Here is an 18438-nt window from a genome sequence, read left to right as displayed (position 1 = left end):
TCCAGTCTCTGCTTAGCTTGTGTTTGTGCTTGGGATTGCCCTGACTCTGCACTTGACCTTGTTGAACTTCATTTGGTTTGCATGAGCCCCCCTCTCAAACCTGTCAAGGTTCCTCTGGATGGCATCCTTTCCCTGCAGCGTGTTGACCACACCACACAGCTTGGTGTCGTCAGAAAACTGGCTGAGGGTGTGCTCAATCCCACTGTCCATGTCGCCAACAAAGATGTTAAGTAAAACTGCAGATTCTGTTGTTACTTAAAGTATGTATTTTAAAAATTAGTTCTTGTGTGTAGTGCTACAAGCAGGTGGCCACTTTCAGTAAGTTTTAAAATACTAGTTTTCAACATCACAAGTTCAGCTGAATGGCTTTTACAGTAACTATGTGGAACTGCCCTATTTTTAAGTGCATTCTTTAATTGCTACTTTTCAGTCTTCAGTACATTTTTATTACGTATTTCAACCTAAGCATATAATTTGTGTGTTTCAGATGAAATATTACTGTCATTTCACTATACTTGTGGTGTTTCTTGCAATGTCAGTTAAAGCTAGTGACTGTGACATACCTATTTCTCATAATCAGAAAGCAGTATGCTATTTGTTCTTCAATTTTAATCATGTTTTAGACAAAGATGCTTTCTGTCCTGTGTTCAGCTGTAGTAGTCATTTTTCTTCTTCTTAGTAGAGACACTTTCAAAGGCAATGAATTCTAGCAGAAGCCATGACAGGAATTTCTGAGAAAAGGGAATGTTGTTACAAATTCTGCTAAAAGTGACTCTTCATTGTAACCTTCCAACCTCACAGGGTGTATCTGGCTCCGGTGAAATTATAGTTCTATGCAAGCAAACCCCTGCAGCAACAGAGGATGATTGTATACTAATAGGGAAGTAAATCTGGTAAAACGTATTTGTTCTATCTGAATCCTTGTGCAAAACACAATTCTAAAGGTCATTATGGTTTCTTTTAGTCACTTACATTCACATAATGTTTGGAGATATCTTTATAGTAATCTGCATTTCCCAGATTTGTTCTATCAACTTTTAGCTGGGAGAATTATTGTTACTGAGTTGTCTGTGAAAGGTTATCAATCACCTTAGCTGGAGTTAAGTGCGTGCCAGATGTAGAGGTGAGTAGAGTTTACCATATCTGCAAACAACACAAGTGCTTGTTTAGAGGACACCAGTTAAATAGCAATGTGTCAGACAAATATGTATTTTTATTTTCCCCACAAAAATGGTACTGCATTAAAAGTATTATTCACTGGTAGGGTAAGAACTGGATCTGACAGACTTGGATTTTTCAAAATCTAATAGAAAAGCTTCTATTTTAAGGGCACACTAAACTTTCACACAAAGAATAGGGAAACTGGATGAATAAATGTGAATCAGTGGTCTTGAAAAATTATGAGATGGTGATACTGCTTTGACATCATTACTGTACTTTGGAAATCTTGTGTCAGGGAATAAACAGCAAAATGTAACCTCAGCAACTGCAAAAGATTTTAAGACACGTGACTTCTTAAAGTCATTGATGCCCTTTTTTATGAGATTTGTCTTCCTCTGCATGCTAGTGCATCCTTGGTAGAACATAGTGCATTAGGCAGCATGCTTCCTCTCACTCCCTTGTTTTTGCCTCCTAACTCAACTATTTCTTTTTTATTTGATCTTCTGATCACATAAATTAGCACAGAGAATCTTACATAGTTCCATAACTCATTGCTGTGATGGAATGTTTAGACTACCAGCTTCTCTTGTTTATTTCTCTGTAATTCTTTGCCCTTGTGTCCAGTATTAATGATATTTGCTTTTATGCCTTTGTTTCTAAAACTTTCTGTTGTTTTTAACAGAACTCTTCTCAGTCCCAGTTTGGAAACCTCATCACACCATTAGCTGTGTGTAAAGACCTGTGTTCTCTGAGATGTATTCTGTCCTTTCCTAGCAGCCATGGTTAAAGATCTTCTGTTACAGTGTCTGAACAGCTTTCCATTTTTTTTCTGGCTTCATCTATTCTTGTGAGAACTGGGGTCCCCACCATCTTGGCTGCCAGCCTCAACTTCAGCCTTAATGGTGGTAGCAGTTGTCCCTGTTGCATACAGAATTTGAAGGTCATCCAGCTGAGTTGTTGTCATGGTTTAAGCTCAGCTGTAGATCAGCCATGCAGTCTGTCTCTCACTCCCCCCTTCTTCCCTCCCCCCTGCTCCCAGAGGGATGGGAAGGAGAACTGAAAGAATGTAACTCCCACGGGTTAAGAGTAGTCCAGTAACTAAGGTATAACACAAATCACTGCTGCTACCACCAATAATAATAATGAGAAGGAAAATAACAAGGGAAGAGAATACAGCCGCTCACCACCCGCCAACTGATACCTAGCCCAACCCAGCAGTGAACTAGCCCTTCCGAGTAACTCTCAGTTTACATCCCGGGCATGATGTGCTGTGGTATGGAATACCTCTTTGGTCAGTTTGGGTCAGATGTCCTGTCTCTGCTTCCTCCTGGCTTCCCCTCCTCCCTGGCAGAGCATGAGATTCAGAAAGCCCTTGGTCAGACTAAACATTTGAGCAGTAACTAAAAACATTGGTGTTATCAGGGCTGTTCCCAGGCCAAAAGTCAAAAACATAGCACTGCACCAGCTCCTAAGAAGGAGAAAAAATGACTGCTACTGCTGAACCCAGGACACCTGTGTTACTTCTAAACCTCCGTTTTTCATTGGACGCACAGTGCAGAAGATAATAGAGGAACAGTCTGCTACAAGAACTCAGCAAATTTTATGGGCCCCACTAGAGAAGCGAACCAGGCAAGGAGGAAGGGAGTATTTTTAAAAAAAAAACTTTATTAAGGTCCTGTCCTTTCTAAAGCAGCTTGTTAGAGCACTAGTGAGTTATGCTTATGCTTTTCCATAAACCCTCCGTATCTGAGGTACAGGTGTGCTTGCTGTCAATGCAGAAACTTCTCAGGTGCTCAGTGAAGTCCTTTCCCCATCAGTCTAGCACATCTGCAGGCATGCTACACTGAAGACATTTCAAACTTATATAGGCATAAGTATTTTTTGTTTGTTTGGAGGAACATTCTGCAAACAGTCATTCTGCTTTTGCCTTTCTTAATATTTTAGGAATGGCATCACATTTTAAGACTTTTCCCATAAACAGCTCTGCATGGAGAACTGTAGAAAAATAAAAGATTTTGAATTAAAACACAGGCTTCCCAAAGCACAAACTAAGATGTCTGCAGGCATTCAGTTGTCAAAAAAAACAAAAAAACAAACAAAAAAAAACAAAAAAGCAACCAACCAACCAAGAAAAACTAAAAATTCAGTAATAAAGCATACTGGAAATTGATCACATGACAAGAATTAATAAAATGACCAGTATATGTCATCTTGTCTAATACATTTTAATCCCCTGGAATTGCATTTACCTTGTGTATTGACACATTGTGATTCATACACATATCTGCAGAGCATGCCATTCTGTGCAAAATGCTATGGCATTTTGTAATGATTCCTTCTCTTCAGAAAAAGAATTTTTTTTTTGGTGTATTGTTGTTATGCCCTTGTTATCTCAGGCATAGCTGTCTTTCTGCTGCTTGCAGAACATCTGCAGTTTATTTTTTTCCTGTGGTAAACATGTCAGCTTGATATTCCAACTTTCTTATGGCTGTAAAACTTGTTCATGTCTTTTGGAGTAGCAGGTATGCTGGCATCTGATATGCTGTGCTGTATTGGAGGGCCAGTGAAATAGCCCACCAAAACCATGGTTGTAGTAGTTGTTTCTGTGGGCAAAATGTATTGTATGCACCCTGTGTAAGGCTGGAATTGAGGAGCTCTGAAATCATATAGCTTAATAAAAGGATTACAGGTTTGGTTTTTTTTTTTGTGAAATATAAATGGTGTTTCCCATGAGCCATTTAAAACTCAACTGATGTCATAAATACAAAAAGCAAGACTTAAGAACACTATTTCTGATGGCCTCTCCTAACACTGCTAAGCTTTTCCCAAGAGTTCAGCATTTAAGAGGTTATATTGAAGCAGAGATTTTTTTTTTTAAGTGCTTTGAAGGTTGCCATCCTTCAAAGCCTGTGGATTTTATTTGTTAGTATCTTGTTTTAGGCTACTGTCAGTCTTAATTAGTGCAAATAAATAACTGCAGCTTTCTGGCTCTATCTCATCTTTAGGATTTTGGAACGCTATGTCCAAGATCAGATTCCTGGTGCAACAGTCGTGGTGGAATCCATTGGTGCACGGAGGTTTGGGGATGGATACTCTGAAGAGGATTATACCAAGTCTGACCTCATGGTCTATGCAATTGACCCTCAAACAAATAGAGCTATAATGAGGAACGAACTTTTTAAGTAAGTATATTATTTGTTGCTCTTCCTGTGTTTCTATGGACTATTCCAAAGCCTGTTCGTCTATCTCAGCAAGTGGTTCAACACAACAGGAATGGAAAAATCTATTGATGCAGCTGGTGCATGCTCCTACATCTGCCTTATGTGGAGCTTGGGAGTTTGCAACTTTGCTAGGTTCAGTCCATTCCCTTGAGCTGAATGGCCCCAGCATGTGTGATTTAGATGTTGTCACCATAAGAGCTTGCAGTATATTTGGTCCACCATGTGGAAGAGGTTCCAGTTTGAATTCCTCTGAAGGAATTTACTTTCTAAGTACTAAAACATTTCTGTGATCTGCAAACAAGAGCTTGGTGCTCCAGCCATTGACCTTCATGCTTTCTGCAGTTTCCTTTCGGAACATGTCTCTTTCTCTTTCTCTCTCTTCTTTTTTTTGAGGAAACTGAATAAGGAAGGGAAGGGAAAGGAAGAGAGGTGGTGGGTCCTTGGCTGAAGTATAGATATCAGGGCATGGCCCAGGTTTACCTCTACATGCAAGAAATCAGTAGGGCTCACAGGTGCCCAGTGAGCTGAACAGACAGATCTGCATGGGCCTCTCCCCCCAGCTGCTAGAGGAAATGGTAAACAGCAGTAGACAGGCCACTTATATACATAATTTGATATTGTTTTGCCTTTTCAATTGACTTCCAAATTAGCAGTTAAATTCCAGTGTCACGTAAAACATGAGATGGCTTTTTATTGACTGATTGTAATTAGAGCACGCTGTCAGTAAGTGGGCCAGCCCTGTTCACTTCAATAGAGCAGTTTGGTAGGGTGCCACTCTGCCTGGACTTTTGTACCTTAGTACAGCTCTGGTGGGATATCATTCTGGCATGGTCTTCCTGCCTAAGAGGAGAAACCAGACATTACGTGGGTAAGGAAATTAAATTAAGGTAATCTCTTTACATTTTTTTCTGAGTCTTCACTAGTGGCAAGTAGGTTCTAAGACAAAATTGGTATCTCAACCCATTCAGCTGCCAGTGTACAAACATGGCTGTAGAATCATTTTGTAAGAAACTGTGGTTTTTTGTGTTTCAGCATTCTGCATATGCTTTTTAACACTGAAAATGCAAATGAGGCTTTTCTTCTAAAGCACAACCTATCTTTTGGAATTCTGCATGTGTTTCACCTTTGTGTTTGCTTTTTATCTTGGTGAAAACTAGACCAGACTGTTCCATGATGCTATAAAGCAGCATGTCAGTCAGCAGCCTAAAAAGCAAATGGCTATGAGCCATCTCAGTGAACTGTGATTGAAAAAGGGCTTGTTCTGCCGAGCTCTTAATTTAGTACAGATGAATTACGGCATACTAAATCTCTACATATATTCAGAGTTTATAGGTTGGAAAGGATCACAGTGATCAGTCTGACCTAGTATAATAACACCATGGGCACTCCCAAATTTAATTCTGCTTTGAGCATATCTTTCAGCAAAACAACTGCTTAAGACAATCTGGTCTATTACAAGCTTTGTGTTGTTATTGCAGGGTAATTATTTTTATTGAAAAAAAATCAGGCTTTTTTTTTTTTTTATTTAGTCAGTTATAGTTTTCTCTGAACCCTCTCCAGTCTTCCAGCATCACTTTCTGAAGTAGGAATGTAAAAGTCATGACAGTAACCTAGTATCCATGCATAGAAGCAGTTTTTGCTCTTTCAAATCCATAAAACGAATCTTTTCCTGATGCAGACTGTCTTCATCATCATAAAATGTGTCTCTCTTCATTTTGGTGCTCTTTGAAAATATAGGAATGTCTTTTTAGGGGTGTTTGTGTGTCTAGTGAAATACACAGAATAGAGTTAAGTTAAAAAACTATTTATCAGATGTGAAGGGTGGGTTATTAATTTGCCTGGTCTGCAAATGTATGGGGTACCAGCTTAGAAATAAAGAGAAAAATGAAGTGAGAGTTTTGTAGCTTAATATCTGAAGTTAACAAGTTTTCACTAGCAAGTGGGTGAACCTTGAGATTTGGCTCAGCTCAGGTGCTTACCCAAATCTAAAAAGAAATTTATTCTGTGGCCGTCTTCCCTGCAGTTTTGATTTTTAGCGGGATACAGTCACAAGACACAGTTGCAATTGTTGTCCCCTCACTGTGAAGAGATTACTAAGGGTCACAACCATCCTTCTACTTGACAGGAATCTGATTCAGATCCTAGCAGAAAAGAGATAGGAGAAAGGATTATTTAATAAACTTGATATGATAGGAGAAAGGTAGGGAAGTCAGAAAGTATGTAAACCTCTGTTTTGAAAGTTTAATTAGCAATAAGGAAGATAAATTTAGCCAAAGTATTTTCTAAGTGTTGAAAAATTTCATTATGGATACAGAGGCATGAACTGTACCAATGGCACAGATTTAGCATGTGAATTCTGCCACTTGTTATTTTAACACAACTTACTAAGTGATCATGTATTGGAAGATACGTGTGGCTTTTCTTAAATGGGCTTTTTTGGGAACACTGTCTTGTGTTTCTACTTATGTAACAGAGTGGAGGCCCTGATTTCAACTGAGTTAAACCTGTCACTGTTTGGAAACAATTGTCTGCAAAAGTCTTAATGAATGTGGAGGTGAGTTGAAGACAGAGGGTTAGGGTTTGCAGGGGGAGTGCTGCTGGGATATAGACCCATATCACTATCACTGCTGACTCATCCTGGTTGATGCTGGCAGCCAGGCACAAGTCAGAGTACTGCTGGGGTCCCAAAGGTGTTTGGATTTACACTGCAGTTGGGAGGAAAGGACAGTCAAGAGTGCTAATGCCCATCAGCAAAGTCACACTTGTGACCAGCTACAGAGCTGCTTTTCTACGAGTGGTAAATTGTTAAAACAAGGCTCATGTTTGAGGTTGTATAATCACTTTGGGAAGTGTTGTTCCAGTATGTCAGCTCACGTCCAACAGTCCTTTATGAAATTAAGACATCTAAAGAGATGCAGTGTGCTCTGGATGTGCTGTATTAATACTGATATACCGCAACAGTTCGTGCATAGACTGTACCATACTCACTACTAATATTTTGAATGGGCTGCCTCACATCCAGAAGTCCCAGATGACTCGCCCAATCCCACATATTTGGATTCAAGCAAAATATTTGGCTAGAAAACAGAGACAATTTAGAAGTCATGGACATAATGGCTATACTGTGCTCATCACTGCCAGCTGGGGAAAGCCTATGTGTCTCTCAAGACATGCTGATTTTTCCCTAGCCTGTAATTTGTAAGACTGATACACAAGGAGAGATTCATACTTTTCCTTAAGGCTTTTATGACTGATTACCTGACGTTTTTATTAATCAGGAATCTGTCTGGTTACACCAGAAGAAGAATCTGAACAGTAACTCTGTTTTATTTCCTCCTCAACCTTAAACTCCTGAAAGACTTTGAGGCCACTTAGATAATTTTACAGAGCCGAAATGAACAGCCTCCTTTTTTATCTTTTATATGAAAGAGGGTTTGATGTATTGAAGCATAAAAAACCGTTGAATCCAGAAAATTTCTCCTGCATATATATTAAGTGGAAAATGTCCACCATTAAAAAGAAAACGCTTACCATGTCTTTGTCTTTTGCACAGTTTCATCAGGGAGTAAATGCGCATGGTTGAGTTATGAACCTGTTAGAATAGGGTTTGTCAAGAAAATGCTAACAGAATGTTAACTGAGAGATTGTTAAAATCATCCAGAGATTTAACGCTATCCTGCTTGAATACTATTCTTTTGCCAGCTGAAAGGACGTGAAACATGCATGCACCAGTGACATCTAGTGTACAACAAAAGAATTAGAGCTCCTTTTGTATTCGATTTATGTGCTGCGAACCATCATTGCAGATCTTTAAACTGTGAAAAAGGATTTTTGCTCAAATGTTTTGCATAAGAAATCAGGGAATGAGTTGTGAATAACAGCAGAGAATACTAATACAAGGGAAATTATTCTTCATATCGTCTTGGGTTGCTTTTTGTGAGAGTGTGGGTCCATGAGTGAGCAGCCACTGGTCTTTGAAGTTAGTATCATGATACCAGCACTATTTCATCATTGGGGATGAATTGTTCTGCATGTTATGAAATTCAGCTGATACTTTACACAGAGTGCATTCTCCCCAGAGAGGGAAAAAAAAAAAAAAAAAGGGAAAAAAAAATCCCCCAAACAATGGGGGACAAACAGTGCAATGAGGGCTTATCAGTAAATTGAAAGGAAATGAATTTTAAGAAATTAACACCCTTTAAGAAATGGTCTTTTAGGAGTGCAATTTCTGCTGTGGGATCAGACTAAGGAAATGGAAGCTATTTCAGACTTTCTTTAAACATTCAGAGTTTGTATGCAGAAATGCTTCCAGAACATTTTTCAGCTTTTTCTTTTGTGTGTGTGTTGTGGGTTTTTGGTTTTCTTTATCTCAGTGTTTTTCACTTGACTTTTTCCAGGAGAACCATCGTACATGTAAGGGTGTGGGGTGCTGCTATATTTAATAGCCAGCAGGATACTCCACCATCCCAATGGATGCATCCTACTTTGATCTTTATAGCTGAAGCCTACTACTTGGCAGCTTGTGATCCTCACTTCAAAGTGATCCAAGAATTTTGATTTTCCTTTGGAAGTTGAACCATTGCCCAATTTTTTTTTATTTCTTTTTTTTTTTTTAAATAAAGCCTTTGCCAAAATGTTGTTTCAAACTCCTAAAGTAAATTTCTTAAACAATCTGTGCTGGTTTTGACTAGGATAGAGTTAATTTTCTTCATGGTAGCTAGTTGGGACTATGTGCTGACAGCAGTGTTGATAACGCAGGGATGTTTTAGTTACTGCTGAGTAGTGCTTACCCAAATCAAGGCCTTTTCTGCCTCCCACCCCACCCCACCACGGCATAGGCTGGGGGTGCACAAGAAGGTGGGAGGGGACACAGCCAGGACAGCTGACCCTAACTGACCAAAGGGATATTCCATGCATTATGGCATCATGCTGAGCATATAAAGCTGGGGGAAGAAGAAGGAAGGAGGAAAGTTCAGAGTGATGGCATGTGTCTTCCCAAGTAACCATTAAGTGTGATAGAGCTCTGCTTTCCTGGAGATGGCTGAACATCTGCCTGCTGATGGGAAGGAGTGAACAAAGTTCTTAATTTGCTTTCCTTATTAAACAGTGTTTATCTCAGCCCACAACTTTGCCCACTTTCACTTTTCCAATGCTTTCCCTTATCCCACTGTGGAGGGGGGAGTGAGTGAGTAGCTGTGTGATGCTCAGTTGCTGGCAGGGGCTAAACGTGTTGTTTACTATTGTTGTTAATACAAACGTGTTGTTTACTATTAAAAAGTCATCCAATAGGAAATTTTCTATTGTATGAGAAATTAGGTCATTTGATTCGGATTTATGTTTGGCTACCCATCTTTAAAATGCCAATTAGCAGATCAGATACTAAACTTCTTCCATTGCGTTTGTTTTTTCAGAGACTGTTCTAGTCCTTTGCTTGGTAACTGTGTTGTTCCAAATTCCTCTCATAGATGATGTGCAGACAGAAGATAGACATAATTGCAGGTTGCTAGCAGTGACAGCAGCCACGTGTTTCTGTTAGCTAGTATCCTACTTTTGCCTAGGACCTAACTTGTCTTAACAGTGTCTTGTAGGACAAATTGAAGACAACATTTTTCTTTATAGCTGTATAGATAGCCTATTGCTCCTGTAATTAGTAATGTTAGTCAAGATTGCTCTAGTATCTAGCAGTGTTTGGAGAGTCCATAGAGTTTAATTACAGTTTATTAGAAACATTTAGTGGTTTTCCTTTTAGAAGATGTGTGAAACTCCGGAAGAAATGGCCTGCATCTTCTCCAAAAAAAAATGGGAGGCAAGTTTACTGTAATCTCCGTTTGTCATCTTTTGTGATCTCCAGTTTGAAAGTCACAAAAGAAACATTTAAGGAAAGGAAGCCGGTAAATAAATTCCCTCAGCAGTATGCCAAACACTGAGAGAGCACATCCTTCAGCTACTGTAATGTTCACTCCCACTAGACCTGAGTTCATCTGATCATTGTCCCTCTTTGTTTTCCTCTTGCTGTCAAACATTCATGCTATAAGTGAAAGTCTTACTCAAATAATTCAATACTTAATACCAGCACTACAATCTAAGAAAATAGCAGAGACCTGGAGACTAACAAGACAGAGCGGATGCAAGAATGAGGCTCAGAATTGATACAGCTGGGGGAAGGGGGTGGGGATTGATAAAAGCATAGTTTTTTGAAATCCCTTTTCCTCTTAATATTGAAGAGGAAGTCAAAAGGGAACAAACTGTAGGCTATCCTTCCAGGTAAAGACTTTCTCTCAGAGGCTAAGGAAAGTCCTCTAAAAATTACCCACTTTTAGAGTAGCATCCAGTTGCTCTTTAGGCCAGAGTAGTCTTTTGTAATGTGTGCAGGAGGATTAGTTAATTGTCTGTGATAGACCACTGAAGGAAAAAACAGTTAGCAAGCCATTTGCCATGCTTCTGTCAACTGCATGAAGAGCATTTTGCCCCTAGAAATTAGGATAAACTTCAGCTCACTTCTCCTTTTCAGTGATTGAACTGTGATCTGGTATTAAGTACATTGGAGTTATCACTGACATAGGGATTACAGGAAATTACTAATATTCTTCAACACATAAAGAAGAGGTATGTGCTTTATCAGACCACAGCTATTAACCCAAATATGCAGTAATTCAAACACAGTTAATGAACTTGGGCGTAATAGTTTTCTTTTGTGACATTGAAGGTTCCTGGATGGCAAACTGCTGGATATCAATAAAGAGTTTCAGCCATACCTGGGGCAGGGGGGACGCATCCTGGAGATCCGTACCCCAGATGTAGTAGCGAATGTCAAGAAGCAGGCACAAGCTGTAGGCTTCACGGAAGGCGCGTTACTTGCTCTGGCCGTCATAATCATCCTTTGCTGTATGCCAGCAATTTTAATAGTTATGGTCAGCTACAGACAGTAAGTATTCCTCCTCCTTTTTTGTGGTAGCAATGTTGTAGTAGGCATGCTGTTTCTTAACAGAATTGGTTTGAATATTATCCTTCATTGCAAAGAAATTATTCTACAAAGATGAAATTTTTATTTTCCTTCTTATCACAAGAGTTGGTCACTGCTTGGTGTGGGGTGTGCATGAAAAGAGAAAATGCACAGGAAGTACATCTCGCTATCCTTTCTATAGTTGCAGTGCAGTAACTGTTTTAGAATATGTGCCAAACACAAGATCAAAATCCAGGTGTTTGAAACGCGAGTGTTGATTCAGAGCTGACTTCCACGCCAAAAAGAAAAAAAAAAAGGAAAAAAGGAGGAAAAAGGTGCTGTTTCAATAAGTGTATCAAAAATCGAAATGTACAATAGCTTGGGCAAAATAAGAGCCCTCAACTTTTTTATTTCTATCCTAAAATACAGTTATACTTTTTCTCTAGCTGTCTGATTCTTAATTGCCGATGTTTCATGAAAAAATGACTTTGTGTGATTTTAGCACTGTCTAAAGCAGCATACCTCAGAGAGAACCTTTTTGATGTTTCCACTCGCTCACCTCCTATAGACTCAGGAGGTTTAAGTAATTGGGCCAATAGACTAATTAAAGGATCAACATCACTAACAAGTTCCTCTCAACTGTATAATTATTCTTTAATTTCTTCTCATGAAAGATTTCTAATTCCATGTGTGTGCTCTGAGCACTCAAAGAATTGTCAATGATTGCAAAATCAAAATATCAATAATTCCGTGCATTTTCCCCATTAACTGGCTTTATTTAACATCTGTATATATTGCTCTGTACCTTCATAGCTTCCTATCTTGATTTTAAAATTTTTGAACTAGCTGGAATGTAAGAACCCCATAATGGAAAACCTCTGCTCCACAGGACCATTTAAGAAGGAGTTTCCAGAGCCATGATGGATTTTTTGTTTGTTTACATTTCTTTTTTATTTGTTTTGTTTCTGCAAAAACTGCTTTGGTACCTGCTCCCTTCATTGTGTTGAGGCCAATGAAGTGTCACCGCTTCTACAGACTCCTGCTGCAGTGTTGCATCAGAGAGGGAGAGGGCATGGAGGGGCTGATATACATGTTTTACAGTAAAGCAGTTATAATCTGAATGCTACAATAGATGTAACATGGTGAGAGTTAAACTGTGCATTTTTCCTTTCTGCACTGCAGTTAGGAGTTAGCAAAGCACTATGTTAGTCATCATTTAAAAAGCATATCCTACATGAAAAAAATAGCAGTCTGCCTGAGAGCACTTTCCTTAGTGACACCAGAAAAACAGCCAATGATAGCCATATCTTGATAGCCGCTGTGCGTTCTGTGGTTTATATTTACATCCAGTGTCTCCAAACAATTTGGGTCAAAGGAAAAAGTCTGTTTAAATGATTTTGAAAGAGCTTAACAAATTGTACTGTTGGGATGGCAGTGCATCTCAAAGCTGCTTTACTTCTCCCAAAATTGTATATAAAATTTGCTTCCAGTGAAATGCTACTGAACCAGTTCAACCTACAATTAGATGGTGATTGTTGTTATCTGAATTGCCTGTTTCTTAAGAAATCTAATAGCAGTATTTTTCCTGGACATCTGTTAGGTTATCAAAAGATTATCAATCTTTTTTAAGTTTTAAGGAATATGCCTAACTTCATTTCATTAAAAAAGTCACATTTCTGTTGTCTGGAAGTATGACTTGGAATAGGATTTATAGAAGACCAATGTGAATAAACTATACTTTTATGAAAAATGTGTCACTGAAGAGCGTCAAGGAAAATAAGAAGAGTTGTAGTGTTAATATCAACACCAAAAGTTGTCCTGAGCCTTGTGGTTTGTTTTCATATTGCACCCTTTTTTCTCCTTCTCAAAAGGAAATTCAATATTTTTCCTGATAGCATTCTGGCAAAGAAGGTGCTCCACTCTGCCACTGAGTGTAGAGGTTATTGCAGGATAAATATAACTCTCATACAGCACATATGATGTTAAGATTTTCTCACTGATGAAACTTTTAAGGTGCTGTAGTCCATTTTTCAGTGCTTTCAGATCAGTGATCAGTTAACTAGATTTTGTAAAAAAATAGTTACTGAAAAGAAAACTAATTTATAAAATTATCACTGTCGAAGTGCAGTTCAGTGCCTACATTTGACCTGTAAATAATCCAGAAGCTATCATTATTTTTTTCTATTAAGTAGTGTCTTTGAAATACATTATCCAGTACAGCCCCACAGGCAACTATAAATAATGTATTATTTACTAATCACAAAAGACAATTACATTCTAAATAGTAACCAAAAGTAATACTCCTTCAGTACTGAAGATGTTCCTATAGCATTCTTGAGATATGTTAAAATTATGTGTAAAAATGCATCCTTAGTAGTCTAACAGTTAAAGAAATATCATAAGGTATATTCATGCCTTCATGCCTTTTGTGTGTGTGTGTGTGTGTGTGTGTGTGTGTGTGTGTGTCAGGGAGTTGTTTTCTCTAAGCCCAAAGCAGTTTTCTGTGCTGTAATTCATGTTTATGCTGACTGCAAAATTGTTTCAAGAGTATCACAAATAGCAGCTAAACACTGTTCAGCTCTGGAAATCACAATTCTTTAAACATGTCATTAATTCTGTAATTTTATGTGGGGAACAATTAAGTAGCATCTAGTTTAATGCTCCTGTTAGGCTCACTGTTTAAGACAATTGTTGCAAGCAGAATTCATTTAACCTTCCTTTTTATCTCTTTATCTTTCTTTGCATAACAAAACAGATTCAAAGAGTAAGTACTTATTTTCAGTTTTGTTTCTAACAGCATGTATAGGAATTCTATCAGCCTACCAGTCTTTATTTTTAAGAAGAATGGGTACTTGACATTTAGTAAGTGTTAGAGTTATGCAGAGTTAAAAAAATATATTTCCATGTCTGTGGTATTTCTCAAGCAAGCAAGTGCATATCAGGCTGGCATGCATAGAGATACTTCCCAAGGAATGATCAGGTATCAATCACCCTCAAAACCAAAACAAGGTAGATCAGTCATGTGTCCTCAGTGGCGCTCCCCAAGTTACACACATGAGGGAACACAGGCTTTGTTTTCTAGATAGAAAAATAAATTTGTTTCATAGTGAATTTACCTATTTAAAAAAAAAAAAAAAAAAAAGAGTACTATTTTCAGGAAAACTGTTAATTGAGACAGAAATTTCCCAGCCAGCTCTAATGAGAAAGAAGTCGTAAGTGATAACTTTAACTTTGCCAGAGACTTTTTGTGTGTTTAAAAGGACATTTTCTTGGCTTGAATGAAGCACTTGACCAAAGAGCTTACTCTCTCCATTGTTAGTCTTCGGCAGCCAAAACAGAAAAGTCTCCTAATGAGAAAAATGTCAAAGCTAGCACATATATTATCTCCTGGGAAATATTATTTTCTGCTGTTTCAGTGATATACTGCTTGGTCAGGAGATTCTGTCCAGGGGGAGTTCTGGGATGCCACCAAGAGATAACAAATACTAGAGAGTTGAAAAAAATCCAGAAACAAGATTATCACATTATTACTTTTCTTTAAAGAAGACAAAACACAGGGATGTTTTGAAAACTGCAGGGGAAAAAGCTAAAACCAACAAACAAAAAACAAAACAACATAGAAAACTTTATGCCTCTGCTTATGTTAGGGTTTCTAATCAGTATTTCTCCTTCCCTACGTGGCTTACCAAAGACGGCAAGCTGAATGTGCCAAGACTGCAAGAATCCAGATGGCTTTACCAGCAGGCAAACCAGCAAGCACCACTGCTAATAACCTCTATGAAGAGCTTGGTGACAACACCATGTAAGTATTGCTTGTGACAAATCAATAAAATTGTTAGTGACCAAAACCATAATTCACTTTCCAAGGCTTTTCTTCATGAAAGGGGGGTCTCAGACATCCAGGAAATAAATTGGATAAGTCTGTAAGGAGAGATAAAAGAGTTTAACCTGCTAATGGGGATTTCTTGTAGTGCATGGGGGACTCTAACAGGTTTTAAGTTGGAAAAAAACATGGTATAACCAGACGGGTTTTTTTCAAAAGGAGTATCCTAGAGCAGGCTATTGCTACCAGGGTGAGCTAGGACTGGGATCTTCTAGTGCCTTTGCAAATCCAGACCAGCGCACCACATATTTCAAAGCTGTCGACAAAACATATCCAATGAAATTGCTGCCCCAAACTCCCCATTTGCTATAGTAAGAAACATTCCCTGCCCATGGCAGGGGGTTGGAACTAGATGATCTTAAGGTCCTTTCCAACCCTAACTATTCTATGATTCCAATGAGTAAAGTGGATGTTTTTTGCTATAAATTTGAAACTGAATATTGGCATTAAAGTTAAAGAAACTATCAAAATAGAGAAATCAATGACAGTTCAGTGTATATATCTTTTACCTATTTATATGCTCTTAAAATAATAATACTGCAAATATGCCTTTCTTTTCATGGTTCTGTAAATCTGAAGTTTATGGACTACAATAACAATTTAACTCTCAGCATGAAGATATTACAGTGGAGAATAGCCAGTTAATATTTGGATCATGTGGGGTGTTGATAAGCTTGCCTACTTACTCATATATGTTTATATTTTAAAACCAAGTAACACTAAAAAGCATAGCATTAATAACATGTTTGGAGGCAGGTAGAGAGTGAGGTGCTGGTTTGGAAGATTGCCCAACTTTTGCTCTATTTTCAGTCATTATTTGTTTTGCTCAGAAAGTTGAAATTTTCCAGATGCTGTGACTGTGTTTGTAAAATGTTAAGGATGCATTACAGAGTGTACCACTGTTGCTTTAACTCTTGTCCATCTGAGCACAGTCTCTGCGTTTGAAATAATTCCAGAGCTTGAGCTTGTCTGCATAAATAGAGGATCTATGCTTGAAGCAAGAATAGCTTCTCCTTGCTGCTGAACATCTTCCCATGCCTTTTGCTTGTTTGAAGTTTTAACTGCTTGGGCAGGAAGTGAGGAAAAAAGTATGTTTGACAGGAGCTTATAGTGACTATTGAATGTGAGCACTTCTGCTTGTGAACCACATAAGATCACATCTGTGCACTTCCACATACAGTGAGGTGCCCTGCTGGATAAAATTCCTGTTTATTTTGCATTTAAATAAATTTCTACTAAAATTAATGCAGTGATAATAAAGCTGACTATCTGTGGGAACTGGATATCCCAGTGAATGAATCTGCATTTTGTAGTGAAGAATACCTTATGCTAAACCCAGAACAAGCCTCATTGTGCTGGGTTTTTATCTGCAAAGTTAGGGTTTTTTATGTTTTAGTATGGCAATATATAGGTGCAAACTTACAGATTTGCAGTATTGACTTTCAGGATTAGATTTAATATTCATTTTGACTAAAAATAGGTTTCATTGCACCAATAAAGGTGCCATATTTGGAATATTTTCTCTCAGACATCTTTGCATATAGGTAAGATATACTCATATTCATCATGCTAAGGAACTGGTTAAACATAAGCTTGTAAAAATCCTCTACGACAAATTAATATACTTTGGATTTTAAAGAAAATAGTATGCTTCAATAAAAATAATTACAAACTTTCTTTTTTCTCTCTGTAAAATATTTGTTTTCAAGGCAGTGCTGTAACTTAGGAACTTATTATTTGGGAAATGCCTTTTTTTTTTTTTTATGAATTTTGATGCCATATTTCCTGTCTTTAGTTGTCCTAAGACAATCATCTTTCATTTAGAGTGCTGCCTTGTGTCTTGTTTTCTTAATTTGGTGTTTATAGCAAATGAAATGGAACTAAGTTCTTTAGTTTTAAATCTACCCTGTCTCATAATTTTCATTTTTCTCTGTCTTTGGATACGTAGGCATCAGTAAGTAAGCTCATTTCATTGTCTTAATATCTGTAGCTGGTAGAAAACGCTAGTTAATTATTCTTTCAGTAGTTCCCATTAAACCTTGCAATCCAAAACACATATTTTATTTGTCCATTGATCAAGTACAGGAAAGACATTTACTGTGAAATCTCAATAGTTCTATGCTTCTTTATCCTTTTCTTGGAAGCAGAGATGAAGTATGATTGCTGAACTTGAATGGTATTATTTCTAAGGCCGAATAGTTCTACCACCTGAAAAAAAAAAAAAATAGAAAAAGAAAAGAAATGCTGAATGCATTCTCAGAGGTTTGCTTTCAGTTCATAGACTGAAGATCTCACAATTGAATGCAAACAAAATCTTTCTTGTCTGCTATTTGCAATTCCTTGCAAGGCAGGTACACTTCTTTTGGTTTACACAAATGTGCTTCAGACTGGTGAGCTGATGTTTCTCATTGGTTCAAATACCTGTATATATCCAGAATAAGATTGTATGATAACCTTATCCTTGAAAGGCATCATGTGAAGCAAGGAGGAACCAAGAAGCTTTTGAAATAATCTCTTCCAGTAGCACAAAGGTTGTCTTGCATGAGCCTTCTACTGGAGGGTTTCCTTCAAGTTCAGAATCATTTATTTCTCTCACCTCTAAATAGATTGAGCGTGCTTGACCAACCTCAAAGTATGCTGCTCTAGAGTAAAGGATTAATTTGTTAGGTGTGAGCAAATTCTTTTTCATACTGCTATTTTCTGCCCAAAATCAAGCCTTAGGCATACTGTTTTTTTTTGAGAAATTGAGTGGTTGGGGAGAGTTTATTCACTGGGATAAACCTTTGTGGCTTTGCTGAGTGTCATTCACAAATGGGAGAGTGATCCCTGTACTTTGTGCAGTGATTCTTCTCATTGGTCCTCTCAAGTCCCTGTGACCATTAGGGAGCTGTAGTTTCTCTGTGTGGGTAGTCTCCCCAGTCAAAACAAGAAGCAGAAGGTTAGCAGCAGATGTGTTTCAAAACAAAATACAGGCCTCTGGGGGACTTTTACATATTAAATAACTTGAAGGAGATTTACTATCCCTTAATCAACCTCTATCCAGTATCTAGTTTTTAAATATTTCTTCCAGTTTTGTTAGGGAATATTTAACCACTAGAGATTAAATTGCCATTAGTTTAGATTTGGTAGTATTTTCTGAGATATGAAAAAAACCAAACTAAAAAAGTTGGAACAATCTGACCAAGGGATCTAAAATTTTGCCTTCCAACATTCATGTAATCTTGGAAAAT

At 37.9% G+C, this 18438-nt stretch overlaps 1 protein-coding gene across 10 annotated transcripts in view; it reads left to right on the top strand.

Annotated features, from left to right (window-relative positions):
* Window positions 1-18438, top strand: part of PCDH15 (protocadherin related 15) — a 370883-nt gene that overhangs the window by 333128 nt on the left and 19317 nt on the right. For all 10 annotated transcript variants that reach the window (XM_062637927.1, XM_062637929.1, XM_062637924.1 and 7 more), the window contains 3 exons: window positions 4167-4343; window positions 11089-11307; window positions 15017-15127. In XM_062637927.1, the coding sequence (XP_062493911.1) occupies window positions 4167-4343; window positions 11089-11307; window positions 15017-15127 (507 nt within the window). The remainder of the gene's footprint in view (window positions 1-4166; window positions 4344-11088; window positions 11308-15016; window positions 15128-18438) is intronic.

Source organism: Pezoporus occidentalis, unplaced genomic scaffold (assembly GCF_034315485.1).
Source record: "Pezoporus occidentalis ecotype Australia unplaced genomic scaffold, CSIRO_AGI_Poc_V1 ctg54, whole genome shotgun sequence".
Taxonomy (NCBI): domain Eukaryota; kingdom Metazoa; phylum Chordata; class Aves; order Psittaciformes; family Psittacidae; genus Pezoporus; species Pezoporus occidentalis.
Note: the sequence above shows the minus strand (reverse complement) of the source record. Positions and strands in the feature narration are given on the sequence as shown.